This window comes from Rhododendron vialii, chromosome 7a, assembly GCF_030253575.1.
Source record: "Rhododendron vialii isolate Sample 1 chromosome 7a, ASM3025357v1".
Taxonomy (NCBI): Eukaryota; Viridiplantae; Streptophyta; class Magnoliopsida; order Ericales; family Ericaceae; genus Rhododendron; species Rhododendron vialii.
In genome coordinates, this window is record NC_080563.1 from 28,846,132 (window position 1) to 28,865,180 (window position 19,049).

The 19,049-nt window shown below is 37.0% G+C and overlaps 2 protein-coding genes across 2 annotated transcripts; one reads left to right on the top strand and one right to left on the bottom strand.

Moving 5' to 3' along the window:
• The first annotated feature begins 1,156 nt into the window (after positions 1-1,156).
• Positions 1,157-2,945, top strand: LOC131333544 (uncharacterized). Its single transcript, XM_058368116.1, has one exon. The coding sequence runs from the start codon at positions 1,271-1,273 to the stop codon at positions 2,375-2,377; it is 1,107 nt and encodes a 368-aa protein (XP_058224099.1). The 5' UTR covers positions 1,157-1,270; the 3' UTR covers positions 2,378-2,945.
• Positions 2,946-14,114: 11,169 nt separating this feature from the next.
• Positions 14,115-19,049, bottom strand: LOC131333473 (deSI-like protein At4g17486). The gene is made up of 3 exons (XM_058368010.1): positions 18,633-19,049; positions 16,791-17,078; positions 14,115-14,831 (listed from the first exon to the last, which is right to left on the bottom strand). Exons 1-3 carry the CDS (start codon positions 18,763-18,765, stop codon positions 14,578-14,580), a joined length of 675 nt encoding a protein of 224 aa, XP_058223993.1. The 5' UTR covers positions 18,766-19,049; the 3' UTR covers positions 14,115-14,577.

The following is a 19,049-nucleotide window of genomic DNA, read 5'->3' on the forward strand; positions in this document are numbered from 1 at the left end:
ACGACTCCTGCAAAAAAAAAACCTTAGCTCAACCGAATATTGATAAAGGCGTTCATGAAATATTCTACTTTGCTTTAAATTAATCACGCTATGCAACACAGTTTTTTTGTTTTGCCCTAATTTAATTTTTTTTCTTTGCGTTTGTTTGTTTTATGCCAAATTTTTGGGAAATACAGGTAAGTAAGATCAAGAGGAATCGAAAAAGTAAAAACTTATGACTTTTACAAAAGTATTTTGGAAAATATCCAATAAAAAGTCCAAAAATTGAGTTTTTCTTTGGATATTTCTCAAAATACTTGTGTAAAAATCATAATTTTTTACTTTTTCGATTTCTCTCATCCTTACTCACCCATATCACATAAAAGTTTGGTGTAAATGCCAAAAAAAATTGAACAAATTTGAACCATAAAATTATTCTGCATAAGTTAATCACTAGTATAAATACCGTGAATCATAAATATTTGTGGATACAATAGGTACAATGAAGTCCATTTTTCAATGTGATTTATGACTTCGGCTTGCACTTCAGCACATCCGAAACCATACTTAGCCAATAATTATCTGGATTTGATAGTTTCTTTTGGTAATTTGCCTTTTACAAGTTATAATTGTGGCAATATATCAACACTTTGTGATGTCGTTAATTAACATGTGAAGAAGGTAGTTTACACACACATTTATACGCATCGATTATCATATGAATTTTTTTGGTACAACATAATGGATCCAACCGCACAGAAAAATGATTCATTGTTAAAAAGGGCATTGTCACGTAGTGTTCTATCATCCTTTCTATTACACATTTGTGTGGTGAAAAAGAGCGTGTGTAATGTACAACCCAGAGACAAATGCGTGGTGAAGAGAAGGATTATTGAGGTATCACTTGGCAATGTTCTAAGAACACTAAATAATCACTCCGGTGTACCTATGTGAATCTAAAGCACATATGTAGATTTAGGAGCATGTTTAGCCCGAATTCACAAAATACCGGGAACCGTACCTGGGGTACACGCATGAATTTACCACATCGTATGTATGTACAACATCTTTCTCCCCACCTTCACGGAAAAAACTTATGTTCAGACCATTCTTGTCCCCACCATTCCTTGCCAACTAACTCTCTCTCTCTCTCTCTCTCTCTCTCTCTCTCTCTCTCTCTCTCTATCTCGACCCTTCCTTAAAACCCCATCATAGGGCTCTCCCAATCCTCCGAAAACCCTAACTAACCTCAAAAACCAAACCAAACCAACACCTAAAACCATAAGGGGAAATGACCAAATCCAACCACAGCCATTCTTCTCCTCTACCCTCCTGCTTCCGCCCTCCCACCACCACCACCACCAACCACCACTCCATGACGGCGGCGCCACCACCCACCTCCACCTCTCCCAACCTCACCACCTCCGTCTACCACACCGACTTAGGCCTCTTCGCCCTCACCTGGTCCCGCACCGCCCTCGGTCGCTCCCTCCACCTCCACCTCCTCCTCAACAACAACAACAACAACAACCCTTCCTCAAACCTCACTCTCTCTCCTCCCTCTTCCACCCCATCTTTCCACCTCCACATCAAACCCTTCATTTTCTGGAACAAACAAGGATCCAAAAAGCTCAAGATGACCAACACAACCACCACCCCCAAAACAGTCCACGTCTTCTGGGACCTATCCAAAGCCAAATTCGGGTCCCGACCCGAGCCCCAATCCGGGTACTACATAGCCGCCGTGGTCGACGGCGAAATGACCCTCCTCGCCGGCGACTCTCCGGCCGAAGCCTATACCAAGACACGAGCTCATGAGAATCCCAAGAAATCCCAACTCATGGTCCTGAGAAGAGAGCACGTGTACGGGGACAAACTGTACACCACGAAAGCCGATTTCGGAGGCAAGAGCAGAGACATCTCCATCGATTTTTCCAGAGCAGGCGACGACTGGAGGCTCTATTTCAGCGTGGACAACAAAAGGGTATTGAAAATCAAGCACTTGAAGTGGAAATTCAGGGGAAACGAGCGAGTCGAGGTCGACGGGGCACACGTGAATGTCTCATGGGACGTCTACAACTGGTTGTTCGAAGAAGATGACAATGGGTTCGCTCTTTTTATGTTCAGGTTCGACGAGGAGAGAGATCACGGAGTTGGGTATTTGAATGAGAGAAATGGAGGGCTGTTTTGGTCGCAGCAGTCGTCGTGTGGGTTCGGGTTTGAGAAGAAGAAGATGAAGAAGAGCTTGTTGAGAGGGACTAGAAGCTCGTCGTCTTCGTCTTCTCTGTCTTCAGCTTCTTCTGGGTGTGGTTCTGTTATGGAGTGGGAGAGCGTTGAGGAGAATGAACTGAAAGATCCTTCTGGTTTCTCTCTCCTCGTCTATGCTTGGAAGAGATGATGATGTTGGAGTCAATTTCGGGTGTTCGGATTAACTTACACATGTTCACTAATTTTTTTTCGGTTCGATCAAAAGCAGGTTATCCAAGCCGAGACCAGTAAAATTCAGAAAAAACCTTTCTTACCGCCCAGAACTCAAGAATCATGCCCTGGTCAATTATGGGGAATCAAATTACATCATTTCTCTCCTCTGGTTTTTTGGAATTGGGTAATTATGCTCTGTTCTATTTGGTTTTCTCTGACAGTTTGACTAACCCATTTGTTGGTGAACATAAACATAAGAAATCAATGTACAAGATAAGTAGATAGTAGGAGATCTAAATTGTAGATTCTGACTTCTTCTTCTTCTTTTTTGTGTTCATTATTCATTATTGTGATGTGCCCCTGAGAAAATGGAAAGGAAAGGCTAGGGAAAAAGGCAAGGAAGAGGAAGAGAAAATGTCTTCTTTGTCTTGTTGGTCAAATTACAGAGTTAGGTCTTGGATTGAAAATAGGGATTGTTGTGTAATTTCAATTCAATGTTGTGAAACAGTTCCAAAAGGTATATGATATGATATTAGTATACAAAACATGTGTTTGTTGAAACTTGGATTTGTTATTTTCTTCTCATCCGGCCTCTTATGCTTGCTAGTAATATTTTGGGCTTTATTTTCAATTAATTTCTCTAACATATTTATCCATCCCATACTTACAAAAGGACAAATGGTTATAGCTCAAAAATTAAAATGTTATTGAGTAAGAGCAATTCAAGTGGTAGCCAATTGTGGTGCTATACTCAGTAGTAATTTGGAACCCAAAAATAGAACATGGAATTCCATGGAAAGCAAATTTGGTTCTCAAATGGCTTGTGGTTTAATATAGAACTAATGATGGCTCTAAAGCCATCTTTGCCACATCACCAGTCCAACTGAAATTAACCAAAACCCTACACAAAAAGCTACCCAAGTTTGGAGGAATTTGTAATTAATAAACCTCTCTCTCTCCGGAATTAGAAACTGTTCAAAAAATGACCTTTCAACGTTCCCCAAACGACTATTCTCAAATTCTACTGTAAACATCAAACTGTAGGTAAAATTTAGTCCCTAACAATTTTTCTCTTGGTTCTACCATCACTCTCCAAATAAATAAATAAACCTACGAGGACTGACTAACTGATAGGCTAATTTTTGTTACTACTTCTCATGATTGATTCCCATTAGTAGGTAGTGGATATTTTCTCTGATCTCTCCACCAATAACTCTCTCAGTATATATAACGCCATTTTGTGTACACCGAATGTATATTTATGTTTACTTTTCTTATGAGCATTCTTGTCGATCATTAGTTGTGATGAGTCTGGCATGAGTTGTTTTGATTATGATGGGAGAGTGTGTGTGTTGTGTTGGGTTGTGTCTGTCTTTGTGAGATTCCAAGGTTTGCCAACCAGTTGTACAAATATTGTAGCATGTGAGGAGGGTCCACTTTTCCTTGGTGTTTGTCTCCTCTTTACATGGGATATGGCCTCTGTCATATGGGATAGGATGTGGCCCACCCCATCCTATTTCCATGTTCCAATTATATATCTTTTTCTTTTATTTTATTTTATTTTTTTATATATAAGTCCAAATTAGTATCTTTTTTTTATATTACTGCAAGTGAACCCTACCAAAATCGAGTGAGAGAGATGATTTTGGGACAAAAGAGAGGAGAGACGGGAAATTTGATGTAAGCCGGTAGAGTTTTTGGCTCGTTTATTCAATCGGATATACTCCTTTCATCCCTATTTAAATGACCACTATTTCATTTTGGGTTGTCTCTAAATAAGTGTCCACTTTGAAAAGTTAATAGGTAAAGTGGAAGATGATTTTGGAAAGTGGAGGTAAAGTTGACGTGGAAAGAATAAAGTAGAGGATAATTTTGAAAAATAGAGGTAAAAATTGATGCGAATAGTATAGAGTAGAGAATAATTTTGGAAAGTGAAAGTAAAAGTTGATCAGGAAAGTGTAAAGTGGAGATAAAAGTTGATGAAAAAAGTATAAAGTAAAGCTGTAGAGATGAAAGTTGACTCCTAAAACTGCGTGTTTTTCAAACTGGAACATTTAAAAAGGAACAGAGGAAGTAAACTATTACACGAACTATATATTATAGAGAGCTACATTTGCAGTGTTGAGTTAAACTTCATATGGTTGAAATTAAGATATAAAATCTCCAAAATATTTAATATTATCACTAATAATTTGATGAAATTACATATCTTATGAAATTGCACATCTAATTTAGTACTCTTTGGCGAATAAACGGACCCTAATATACGCAAGAGTAATTGCAAAGCTTGTTCACATGAGTAAATACTTATATCAGTACTTGAGGATTGCCGATCAAAAAAAAAAAGAAGGTATTTGAGGATTGAGCCTCGATCTCATCTCATTATCTCATCTCATTACCATTTGATTTGGAGTTGAAGTAGATAATAAATAAATGATTCGGAGTTGAATATTCAACAGACTATTCCAGCTAAATTTTGAAATATTTTGAGGGAATAATTGGCATACAGTTATTTGTCATGGTAGATAATTCTATTTGGTTTGGTGTCGTCCTTCATAATCGAATAAGGGTCATAACTCGGCCGGAGAAGAGTCAAAACTTGTTCAATCCATCTTTAACTCGATATATCCAACCTCACCGTCCATATTGCATATTCCCATGTGCAAGATAACATTAATCAACATAAATCAAAATTTTCACTTAGAAAATATCGATTAATCGTACGGGTTGCGCCCAATTAACCACACTTCATTGACTAGTTTACGTTATGATTTTCTTAGGATGTTAGCTGCTACTAGTATTCTTTTTTGGATATAATAATAGTTCTTATATATGTTAGTGTAGATATTTAGTTAGGTTATGTTGAAGTTTGATAAGCTAATGTTAACCTAGCTACAACTTACTCCGTTGGTGTACAAATACTCCAATGTGTGCGCACGCGCGCCTACTACAGGTCCCTTTAAATTAAGCAAACATTTTTTTTTATCTGCTTTTTTACCTGGATGTGCTAGTATTATGTTGCCGAACATATCTCTCTACGGTAAAGTTAAATTTAACCCGCAAAACTCGTCCAAATTTGCCTAGTCAGAATCCGCTAAAAAGTTTTTTTTTTTTTTTTTTGAACGGCAAATTATTATTTTTTCTTAATCTCTGAAATTGTTACAAGATTATTAACAAGGCTAAGAGAACGGCAACAGAGTGCCCAGTCCTAAACTTAATCCCTTGATTGACAAGATACCAATCAAGGAAACACCCAAATGAATAGGTCCATAAAACACCTAAAGGCCTAAAAACCCAAATAACAAGGGATAAAACCCAAACAATTAAGCCCCAACACCTAAAACAATTTCAAAATTTTCAGGAAAAAAACAAAAAATAAGACAGTTCCGTTAAGTTAGGGCAAAGGGCCCCAACTGAGTTTGAACGTTAATGGTGGGACTCAGGGAGAGCGTGGTAGTAGCTGATGTTAAACGGCAATGAAAGATGGAATAATATTTCCTTAGTTTGACCGTTGTGAAGGAGGTGGTGTGTGCAACGGTCTTATAGCCTAACGACATTTTTTCGTTTTTTTCACACGAAAGTTAAAAGGTGATGGTTCGATTCTTGTCAGAAACATGAATGCTTGGTGTAGTGACTAATGTTCTTTGAACTTGTCTCATCCATATCTACGGTGCCCCTCCCATATCTCTTTAGAAGTAGGCCAAACATCATGGGCAAAAAAAAAAGTGGTGCGGACTCGTTATTCAAAATCTCGTGATTCAATAGTCCTTTCTTTGTTTTTTGTCTTTTGATCGATCAAACTGAGGAATAGTCCTTTCCAAGATCGATCCAACTTCCGTTTATAATTGTCTCGGTCTTCGGTAATTAATGCTCGCTCTGATATTATTCTATTCTAGCTAGGTATGTCACATGTTGGTTAGTTTTTCCAAAACCGACAAATACCAAACCAAAACTAATACGAGTACGAAATTATGAGTCTCGTACTGCTACTACAAATTAATTTTACATCATTTGAAGCACGCATGACATAATGTCTTCTTTCTTATTAATTAAATAAATAACATTGAATAGGCTTGTCACAATTTTTGTTTTGCCTTTTTAATTGATTTCTACACTTTCCTAGCTATTTGATGCAAACACTCATTTCTTCGTCTTCTAGCGAGTGAATTTACGAAACAATCTCTACGGCTCCGTTTAGTTGCCAGGAAAGTACAGGAAAAGATGGGAAAATCAATTTTCCCATAACTTTCCCAGTGTTCAGTTGGCAGGAAAATTCTAGGACTTACCAATTTAAGTTTTCCTGCAAGAATTACTTTCCTGCAAAAGTGATCCTGCAAAAAACACAGGATTTTGAGTCGCGGAAAAAGGAAAATGGGTGAACACTCACAAAATTTTCCCGAAAGTTTCTTTTTCCTGACAAATGAACAACTAAACCTTAATTTTTCTTGCAAAATTCTTTTGTTAAATGAACACTCACAGGAAAATAATTTTCTTTTTCTTTTACTTCACCTCACTTCACTTTTTTTGGGAACCAATTTTCCACACAACTTTTTCGACAACTGAACGGAGCCTACGTGTATGCCCTTGTTACAATTTCAGAGACCGTTCCGTAAATTTACCCACTAAAAGACGAAAAAAGAGAGTAGTGTTTGCATTAATTAGGAGAGTGTAGAAATCAATTTCCTTTTATTTTGATGAAATCTAATTGTGAATAACATACACTATTGAATTCTATTTTTTGAATTGTTAATTATTTTATCAATATTGGATTCTATTATCTTTTTTAAGCTTTAGCCAATCTAAGGCTTTTGACAAACAAAGATTGCTATGAATGCTTGTAAATGCACCCGCAAAGCTTCTCTCAAATTCTCAATACCCGCTTTAACCACCAAGTTGGTTTAATGGGTAAGTCATTTTATCAAGGGAGACTTAAATATTCATCCTCAGATCTTATCCCACTTAAGAATTTATTTCGGTCATTTTGAACAGTTATGTTTTCATCATTTCAGATGGTAAATTACCCATCTTACTCTTTTAAAAATATATTCATATATGTTTTATTAAATTGACATCCTAAATTAGTGGGATTCAACCATTTTTTTAATTTAGTAGGATTCAACAATTTCCTAATTTAGTGGGATTCAATCTCAATATTATGGGAGATAATTATGAAAGATAATTTCAAAACTTAAAAGATTCGTAATAACCAAATTTCACCGATTTACATTCGACAACCATATTTATTTTTTCATTTATACCACGTAACGTATTATCATGAAACATTTTGGAACATGGTGGATTGACCATTTTTTTTTGCAAAATTCTCATAAAATATATTCAGAACATATACAAATTCGTACTGGCCATATTTTTCATGGTTGATTTGTCATGAAAATAATAAACCAAAATCATGATTTCTCAGCGGAACTTGAAAACCCATAACATTCCGGGAAAATAGCTCTTTTTTGAAACATGTTGGATTGACCATGTTTTTATTTTTTGCAAAATGATCTTAAGAAATATTTTGGAACATACACAATATTCAAACTGACCATGTTTTTCATGATTAATTTATCATGAAAAATAATAAACCAAAATCATGATTTCTGGGCGAAACTTGAAAATCCATAACATTTCGGGAAAATAGCATGAAAAATATGAATATAAAATGTTTTATTCATGAATATACACCACGAAAAAATATGAATGTACAATATTTTATTCATGAAAACTCAACAATATAAAAAATACATCATGTTTGAAACAAAAAACACCATGAAACGAAAAAGGTACAAAACTAAACGGAGCTAACCAGCAAAGATGTCGAACACCACTCCAGATCTTGGGCCGCTCTGTTTGCGATGCTACATATATGAACCCATTTTTCTTTATCCCAAACTCATCGTTTCTGAACCCGAGGTCGACGGGGGGAGAAGGGGATCTATTCAAAGCTTCTGAAGCTATTATTGAAGAACCAACGGTAGGCTTTGATCCCATGACAGCTGCCATTTCAATGATCTCGTGCAAAAATGGCCAAAATGGAAATGGTGTTTCAAATATGGTAGGCTTTGATCCCATAATTACAGGATTTGGTTTATGGCCGGGGCAAACAAATTCCATTAATTATGGGATATGACGTCAATTACGGGATTTTATTTTTGGGATTGGTATCTCTAATAACGGTTAAAACCCTAACTTTAAAATTTCATCCCAAATTATTTACTAATAATATAATATAATATATATATAAGGGCATTTCTGGAATTATTTTAAGATGGGGATGAAATCATAACTATTTAAATTGCGTGGGATGAATTCTTACATGACATGGATAAAGATGATGAATATTTAAATATTCCTTTTATCAATTGGCACTCTGTTTTTGTCATTTATTTAATGGACAATTTGGTACTTTCACATGAATAAAAATAATGAATAAAAAAAAGAGTGTTAAAATCATTTCCCTTGAGTTTTTCACTTAATGCTTGAGGTCAAGTCTTTATAGCCGCTTAGTGAAGGCTAAACATATTCTATCGCTATAGAACATAATGAAACCTTATGCTTTGTTTGGTTTGCTTTTTGGAAAAAATATTCCAACTCAAAAAATACTCATTACCCTTAATTTCAATCATTATTCTCATTTCTCACTCCACTCATTATCCTTATCTCCAATCATTATTCTAATTTCTCTCTCTTTACTCATTACCCAAAAATTCTCAAAAACTCATCCAAACACAGCATAATAGTTTTTGGTGTCCACGTAGTTGTAATGGTTTTGATGCCATTAATTTGGCTCGCACATATTGAGAAAACCAAGCTAGCTCAGTTGGTTTGTCTCATCTCCTCCCAGCGGAGGCCGGTGTTTGAGCCCCATGAGGGGCAAGTTTGGGATTAGGCCTATGGATAGCCTTTGAACCCCATCTTGAAAAGAATGAATCTGAAAAACTAGATCATACTCACCGTAACCCATTATTTTCAAGTTATATGTGTTCCGATCAAGTACTTAATAATATCTGATCGAGCTGATTTTTTGCATACTTGTTCAATTCGACGAGCTCTACAAAGAAAACATTTCTGATCAATCGGAGTGGGCCCCACGCCCCCTGGTTCCTCCAAGAAGCAACGCTGTTAACATTTTTGTTCGAAGTTATTACTACAAATCTTACACATTGTTTTGGACAAAAGGAGTTTGCAAGCCATTTCCAACCACTCCATTGGGCAAATGTGTTTAAATTTTACGAATCATATAGTACATATTACTACAGTTTGCCATATACATATTGCTCAAAATGCATAACCTGAAAATAAACTTAGTTGGTTTGCCTGATATTTCTGTCCTCATGCATACATACATACAAGGATTACTACAGCTTTTTCTTAAATGTTCTTCAACGGAGCTTGAATTGTCTTAATTACTTGAATAACAATTAATACAATTATTTATGGATTAGACTGTTAGAGTTGGTATGTAATGAAGATCAGTAGACAACAATATGAATTACGCATGCACAGTGAAAGCAAGCCTATTAATACCATAAAAATACAGTATTTTTTCACGGAAATTAAACAAGATCCGGGAGAGCGCGGGGAAAAACAATCAAATGTTTTCCTTTTCAAACTCGAGAAGTAAATCACCTCGCTAAATGATTCATTAAAACAAATACAATCCAACGAAAGAAGCTATAAAGAAGACTTCAAACAGCAAATGATTGAACTTTTAATTTGCTTGTGATACGACAGAATTAAGAAACAGGGCAGAAATAGAAGGAAACAATTATAGAGTAATTAGTTACCAGTAGGGGGTTTAGCTAGGGACTACGTACGGCATTTAGGAAGCAAGTTCCAATAGGTGTAGTGCAGTAGTGCTAGCTAGTACTATTGATATGTCCAGTACGTCCAGGGGATCCTCCACCGCAATTCACATGTGTTAGAAAACTCTAACATATCACATGAATGCACTTTCAAAAAATATATACTCAACATTTACGGGCCCAGCATCCGCAGGATGTTTAAACCTGAGAGCGGCAATATGCCCAACAGCTGCACCTAGCGCAAGAATATGAAATGGAATAACAAGTGCTTTATTGTTCAAAAAAAAAACAAGTCAATTCCAATACAGAGAGAAAGAGAGAGAGAGAGAGAGAGGGAGAGAGAGAGAAATGAACCTGCATAACTGCATTCGGTCAGATCTTTCGCCACTTGCTGGCATGGAGGTTTTTGTTCAAGCATGAGATTTACTCTTTCCATTCCTAGTTGTAGCTTAAATGAACCTTGAAGGCAAGAAGAAACAAACTGATGTGCGGTGAGACACCTTTATGCTTCGGCGTGAATTATGCAAACGTTGGCAGCTCTTTGTAAATAGGTGCATGCAAACTCCCAACCTTCCTAACAGTCATGTAATCCTTGGTTCTTGCTTCAAGAAAACCTTCAAGCGCATACCTTTAGTAAAACAATATCAGACCTCATCGGCTCATCATCTCAGAGAAATGTAAAGGTCAGGGATATTAGATGAGGGATCACAAGTTAGAAGCTTGCAATTCTAAAGGACATTTTTTGTTTGGGAAGAGGAACAGCTGGCTAATCTCTGCAGGAAATGCCGAGGGGCTTTTGACCGGATACTGATAGGGAAGACCAACTGATGTGGAGCTTGAGTTTTGACAATGCTTATGTCGTTCAATCTGCGTGTATGAGTTTGGGAAAAGTACTTTGGCTTATTCAGAAAACCAGAATTTATATGCCGTTTGGAAGGGTTTAGGTCCAAAACAAGGTAGAAATATTTATGTTGCACGCTGTCCAAAATATGTGTTTAATTATGACGAAAAAATGTTGTTGCAGATCAAGGTTCATGCCCATTATGCAGTTCAGTGCCGGAAACACCCCACCGCCTACTCTTGCATTACAGTTCACGTGGAAGATTTGGGCAGGAATCATGAAGTGGTGGAACATGTATTGCGCATGCCTTTCTACACTGGTTGAAATGAGTAAATTCTGATTTAATTTTCAAACGGAAATTTCAATCTGGAAAGGAAAAGCAGGTCGATCTGGAAAAAGTGTTTTTATGCTGCTGTCTTGTGGAATTAAGGAAAGAAATGATCTTGTATTCAAGAACATCACTCCGGAAGTCTGTGAAGTTTTGAATATCGCAAAAACAAGGGTGGCTTTGTATGCGGATCAAAGGACAACACAACATGAGGGAGTGTATTGATCACTGGAGGATTTGAAGAGATATTTGGAGGGGATTTTATAAGCCTAATGTTCTGATCAAACCTGCATATATAGTTTTATTTCTGCTGTATAACCTCATTCAATGTGTTGTAGGATGATGAATTTTCATTTTTGCTTTTGGTTGGCAGTGATTAGTTTCAATAGTAGTACCACGTACGTGCCAAGCCAACCTAGTTGGATTTATCTTGCATACCATGCATGATACTGGATCCTGGGCTACCAACCTTTTCTGACGTACCATATTATTGAGTTATTAATAAAACTTTCTTTTTCAGATGGAAATAAATATAGTTTCCAGGTGCTGGCGCATGTTGCGCAAAGGAGGTGCTTTAGGTATCCCGATTAGCTAATAGCAATCGGTAATAACAGCAATATTGTTTTAAGTCTATTACCGCCCATTTTACAGGGCCCAAACCCAAAGTATGTTGAAAAGAATTTATTTTTTTTAACGGCACAAAAAAAATTTTAAAATTAATTTCTGAAATTGTTACAAAAATTAATAAGACAAGAAGAACGACATCAAATTTCTAACAAAGCTAAGAACTACCCTATGTCCAATCCGAGACCCAAGCATGCATGTTGAAAAGAACTTAATTACATTGAGTTGTGACTAAGGAATTGTTAGCGAACGAAGTGGCCGGGCTTTTACTTCAGCAATATTATTACTTGTCCACCGAACACAACTACTATGTGGAGTAGAAGAGATGCCCAACTTTTGACCTTTTCTTCAAACATTATTATGCTATGGTACTCTGTCATTGAAATGATGCCAGGCCATTTGTTTTCTTTCCACACACATCATCGATCGATTACCCACTTGAAGAAATTCGACAAGCTGCAAAACCACATATCTAGCTAATCCTAGCAGCAGCCTAGACCCCATCTTGGTGTTTTTATGATCACATCGATCTTCTAGTGTGTAGTAGTAGTAGTAATATTAAACTCTCATTTGCTGCTCACTCACTCTTACAACCGTATCTACCGCTAATTAATTAATGTCCATGACTACTAAGGGGGGATATAATATATATGGTAATTAACTTATTCATTAACTGCGTAATTTCCAGGACTCAAAACCGTGTCACAATAATAGACAGTGCTTGGGATCTCGCGTCCTTATAACCGTACCCATCTTCAGTGGCCTCCTCAGTGGAGGCAGAGGTTTGAGCCCCACGAGGGGCACGTTTGGGATTAGACATTCTTTAATTAGAAATGTTAGGTGCAAAAAAAATGGGTAAAAAAAATACCCTTAAAGTGTATATGAATGGCTCAGATGTACTGCACAGTGAATCTGAACCGTTTATGTATACTTTAAGAATATTTTCTTTGCCAATTTTTTTTGTCCCTAACACTCTTTTTCTTTAATTCCTGTGGAGTACCTACTAACTCATTTAATCTCGCTGATGTATGCCATTTGACCAAAAAAACACATTTCCTCAATCCGGTAGAAATAGTACCCTTTTTTTTTTTAATCAACAAAAGAAACAGTAGATTGAATTTTGGAAAGTGAGTCAACAGACAGAGCTGTGTATTGGATGGATCTATTGGACCCTTTTTTTTGTACCTTCAACCCACGTAAAGTAAAGTGGTTACCAATTTTTGGACACACCACATTGAGAGAGGTCCCTGCCCCCTACTGGTGTATTGCAGACATAATTATTATGGAGTTAAATGGGTGGGGGCCTGAAACCGTTCAATCGAACTAGTACAAGACTGACTTTGTTCGTTTTCTACAGTACAGTAGTACCCATTTCTCTCATATATAATCACAGCCAATAAATATACCTTGTATCCCTCATACCTAATGAGGAATTACATTCACAGATGAACAGTCAAAAGTGGCATCCACAAAAAAAAAAAAAAAAACCTTGCATCTACATTCATCATCTTGAACATTAACAGGACTTCATCCCATCCCATGGAAACAACAGCAAATCAACAACCAGCCTTTCAAAAAGAACATAGAGACTTGGCTCTCAATTTCCAGAGATTAGGTTAAACAAACAAAAGGATAAAACATGACTTTTCTACACATGCTACTATGGTAAGAAAGGCCTTCACTTCTACTATTTTTTTTTTGGTTACACACTTCTACTACTTCTGAGTCCAAGACTTTGCTCATATAGGTTGACTGCTCGAACCAGGAAAAGAATCACACTATGAATTCAGTTTCCAAGTTGTAAACTGGGGAGGAGAAAGATACATCTAATGGATTCGCATCCTCACATTCACGCATGCTACATTGAGGAGCGCACAGGTGTGTGCCCGATGCTTGCATAGAATTTAGTTTCCTCCTCAGTTATAGATTTGGGAGCCCAAGGCCAAAGGAGTATTTCGCAAGAGTTTTTTTTTTTGAAGAGTTTCGTAAGAGTTGAATAGAACCATAATTTGTTATATTTCGTCAATTTGTTTACAAGACATATACAAAATTCCATGCGCTACTCAATGATTCACCAGGTGCTGCTCAAAAGTTCTACAGTCAGCCAATGTTTGGGGCGGCAAACAAATATTCCATTTCACTAAATCAAAGATACATAAAAAGAAACACTGAAACACATATAAGCTGCTGTTTCTACTTTCAACCAAAAAAACAGAAAAAAATAAAAGCAGAACCAAGTAACATGATACGGAAAATACTTAAATCGGAAAATTTACCCCATTTTTTGGTTGCTTGTGCTTTGGGGACTTATTTTCACCATTCCCTTTGCTGAAAAATACACTCCATTTTATGCAAACTTGCAAAGTCACCCTTTCATTCATGAATTGTGTATTTAATTAGGAATTTATAAGCGAAAGTTGGCTTTATAATTTCACAAAATAGGGACAAAAGGTGGAGTGAATCTATACACAAAAGAGAGAGTGAAAATCATTTCCCTTTTCTTTTCACAAACAAAAAGGAAAGGAAATGCCAATGAAATTATGACCCAGTGAAGTTCCAAAAATCAAATGCCACTAAAGCTTCCTTGGCGAGGGCGGAGAAGAATTACTCAGAAATGAAGATCGAGCACGATAAGATCTTTGTCTACTACCTCTGGTTGAAGAACTTGAAGGACCAGATGACAATGAAGGATGAGCATTAGAAGAAGATGGAAACCTACTTGACTGGCTTCTTAGCTTCTTCTTCTCAAAAGCCCTATCTTCTGGTCTAACGTGCCGCACCTTTGTCTCATTCAAACCCGCAGGGAGCACACAATTGCAAAGAAGACCTTCACAATGTGCAAATATGATGCATAATATAAGAAGACATGTAGGAAATAAAGAATGGCTCGCACTATAAATAGTCTTGTCATATAGCACACAAGTATAATCCTTTCCCATGAATTTTTAGCATATAGTCTCCTTCCTCAGTTGTACGATTCTGAACACCATTTTAATCACAAGTATATTCCTTTCCCGTGAATTTTTAGCATATAGTCTCCTTCCTCGGTTATACGTTTCTGAACAACATTTTAATCAGTCAAAGTCAGATTTTTACTTGCAATTTTCATTTCTTACTTCTCTTACATTTCCTGTAAAGCTTTTGCTGTTTCTTAGAAGGTAGTGCTGACCTTAGCTCCTAGAGTGGGGCTTCTGTTTTTGTTGTTGACTTTGTCCTGTTTGTTTGTGCTTTCTAGTTGTGAGGTAGAGTATGGTAGGTGGTTCTTTTGGTCTATTTGTATTTCAGGGATATCCCCCAATAATCTTGTTCCTTGTTTGGTCTTCATTGAATTAACTACCAAAAAACACTTATCTTGCAGAAATGATATTGGTACCGACCTCCCGGTACCGAAATCGTACCGCCGGCCGCCGGTGGGCCGTCTCCGGCCACCGGACGGCCGATCCGAGCCGTCCAAAAATTTAAAAAAAAAAAAACGAGGGGGCCAACGCGGGAATCAACGGCATCCGAGGTGTGTAAGGTGCTTGATCCGAGCACCCTTTTTTCGTGTATATATGTATATTCCCGCGAATATACATATATACACGAAAAAAGGGTGCTCGGATCGAGGTGTGTAAGGTGCTTGATCCGAGCACCCTTTTTTCGTGTATATATGTATATTCCCGCGAATATACATATATACACGAAAAAAGGGTGCTCGGATCAAGAACCTTACACACCTCGGATGCCGTTGATTCTCGCGTAGGCCCCCTCATATTTTTTTTTTAAAATTTTTGGACGGCTCGGATCGGCCGTCCGGTGGCCGGAGACGGCCCACCGGCGGCCGGCGGTACGATTTCGGTACCGGGGAGGTCGGTACATGTAGCACTACTCCTTATCTTGGATTACCATTGGTATGTTTGGGTGAGCTATCAAGAAAATACAAGTGGGAAAAGAAGCTGAATTGTTTATGAATTTAACAACTGGGTTCAAAAGTCAAGTGACCTCAGTGAAGCAGATGGTCCAGATCCATAATTCAAGTTAGCAATTTCTTAAGCAAATTTAATATCCTTAACAAGTTAAAAGATTGATCTGTTGGGACCACCTTAATTTAGTTAATCATAGAGTGAATTATGTGCATCCCAATCTATGACTATAATGACTTCTCTTATCTTTTATTTAAATGGGAACACAATAATAAAAACCAAATCTCAAGACAAACAATTCAACTTAAAGAAATACGTATGAAAGTCAATGTCGTGGGAAGAGTTCTACTTGCTTCAGTGGAAAATTTGAGCAGCCAATAAGAAATTCAAGAAGCATGTGAAAGCAAAAGGCCTAACAATAAACTTGTTCAAAATTATCATGCAAGTTTGTCTATCTAGCAACTGCTAGAATATAATATGTTAGCTAGATAGCAAACACCAAAAAGAGAACAAGAACCACAAATAAAATAATATTCTCCCTCGATCCCATGCGGTTAGTCCATTTTGTGAGTTTTAAGGCGAAAGAATTTTAGGAAATCAAATTCAAATCAAAGGTCTACATTTTCCCAACATTGTTCCTTTATCCCGCTCCATTTTCAAGGATATTGAGAAGCATCGTTTGGGAAAACTAAAAGTTTTATGTTTTGACTTTTCAAATTGGATAGACATATTGGGATATCCTAAAATGGAAAGCAAGATAAACAAAATTGGATGAAGGAGGTAATCTTTTTACTTATACTTTCAAAAGGTCCAAGGAAAAGCTAAGGGAAAATAAAGAGGTTGCAAGCAGAGTTACTCACGTCCTTATATGAAATAGTCCTTACCGAGTCGAGCGAGTCGATTAACCCAACTTGGGATAGGTTTCCCGGTCAACTGTAGACAAGCATCATTGCAAAAGTGGTTGCAATTTTTGGTGATGAGGTTGTAAGTATTTCCTGAGTATTCTTCGGCAAGTTTTTCCATGAATGCCCGGACCTCTTTGTCACCCATATCTGTTCTTCCAATCAAGATTGACTTTCTGAATGTGAAACCAGGGCACTGCTTTGGTTCCACTTCAAAAATTCCAGTCGTTGGATGTTCGTGTGCGCCAAATGCATATTCAACCCCATGAACTGCCCCCAAAAAATAAATAAATAAATAATATACTGAATACAGATTTTAGCAATAAAATCCAAAACCAAAACCAAAATCAAACTAAACCAAACGAAACCAAACCGATGTTTTGAAAAGAAAACCAAAGTTTTGAAGCTTAAATTTCTGTTTTGAAGCTGAGAAATATGTAAACAAGGTATCAGAACTTCCGAAATTTTGTATTACTATCTAGGTCAGTAAGGCTCAGATGAATTTCTACCGAAAACGACATACAGAACAATTAATTTACCCTTGATGCCTTCTAATCATATCCTTAATTATCAAATAAACATACCAAAGACTTAATTCAGGTCTCCGGTAGCTGAAAGGTGAGAGACTTAAAGAAAAAAATAAGATTCAAAGTTACAAATTCAATCCTAAACTCCCAGAATAGGTTCTCTAAGAAGGCACTCTATTAGGTTGCAGGGACACCGTGCCGAAGAGAAACGAAGGTTCAAACTTTCAAGCACAAAGTTTTCTAGTACTTAAATCAGCAGGCTCTTACTGCTTGATTGAGGTAACTTCTAAATCTCGAGACTCGAGAGTACAACAGAAAACAGGCTCAGAACTTGGAAAGAAAACCTCTGATGCTCTGATTTCCTCCATTTTCACGTTAACAAAACAGGCTATTAGGATTTAGTGAGCAAATCAGACCTCTGGAACAATTAGGCATGTTACAAACTTACAAACAATATAAGCCAGAATATAAGCGAAAAAGACGAAAAACTAAGCATTCGAACTATTTTTTCCTCAATTTTCTGTTCAGACACTAATTAACAAAAAGATAAAGACCATTAAAAAAAGGAAAATGAAATCCAATTCGACAAGCGTTAATATGCACCTGAAAAACCCAAACAAAAAAATTTCCTTACAACCCAGAATCCACTAATGTGTTTCCACACTACCCTCCACCTGCCCAAAACAATGTTTCCAAAATGGGTCTGTTTGGTTTCCGAGAAAATAAAACCCTTACAAGCCAGAATCCACTCAACATCTTTTGAAACTGCGTACCTATCAGAAAAAAACGTTTCCAAACTGGTTTTATGTTTAGATGCAGCGAAAACGTAAATCAAATTTTTGCACCGGAGACAAAAACATTTGAACAATTCTTCTATCCATTTTGTACACTCAAGACCAGAGGTATCAACACCCAGAATCCACTAAAACTTACCCTACATTCATACCATTTTCGTCCTAATTCTCAGTTTGGTTACTAAGAAAGCAAAAGGTAACCCAAATTAAAATGAAAAATGACCTTCAATTCTTTCTATTCTATTCCATGAATCACCTGAGAAAACAAAAACAACCACCAAACCCCAACACCCCTTAATCCACACAAAATATACTTCCAAAACTTGGTACCCATCAAAACCAAACGTTTCCAAATTGGGTTTTCCGTTTTTGGCTGAAAAGTTCTTGTACTTACCTTTCCTTTTCAATTTCCTCCAATTTCTCAGCAACCCAACAAAGCATAAAGAATTCCAGTACAGAAAAACACCAGATCCAACCAAGATAACCAATAACTTTTTTCTTACCTTGTACACCAGAATGATAAACACCAAGGCCCAGCCAATAAGCGTAGCCATTGATGGTAGTGAGATCGTATACGTTCAGGTACACCGGAACCTTTCCCGTCTTCGTCTTCCTTGGTATCATTCTGCACAACATTTTCTTTTTCCTTCAACAAATTTTCCTCTCTGCTTTTTTCTTGGAATCCAAACAGAGAGTGGGGTTATGAGAACGCAAATTCCTCTGATTTTCCGTTGGGAAGTGGAAGACAAATGAGAGGAATTCCAGGGGAATGAATTGGGGTTTTGGGATTTGAGTTCCTGTTCTTTTCTCAATTTCTAGATTTGTTAATGTTTTAGGTTCGAATTATGCAAGTGGTTAGGCGGACGAACACGAGTGGGAATGCGGTCCAGCAGCCCTATATTTATATCCAGTAGTAGTAT

Excerpts from the sequence above, each read along its gene's own strand:
- LOC131333544 (XM_058368116.1), top strand. The coding sequence starts at position 1,271 with ATGACCAAATCCAACCACAGCCATTCTTCTCCTCTACCCTCCTGCTTC.
- LOC131333473 (XM_058368010.1), bottom strand. The coding sequence starts at position 18,765 with ATGTTGTGCAGAATGATACCAAGGAAGACGAAGACGGGAAAGGTTCCG. Across the intron at positions 17,079-18,632 it reads TTATCATTCTGGTGTACAAG|TTCATGGGGTTGAATATGCA; the intron begins GTAAGAAAAAAG and ends TTTTGGGGGCAG. Across the intron at positions 14,832-16,790 it reads TAATCGACTCGCTCGACTCG|GTCTTCTTTGCAATTGTGTG; the intron begins GTAAGGACTATT and ends CACATTGTGAAG.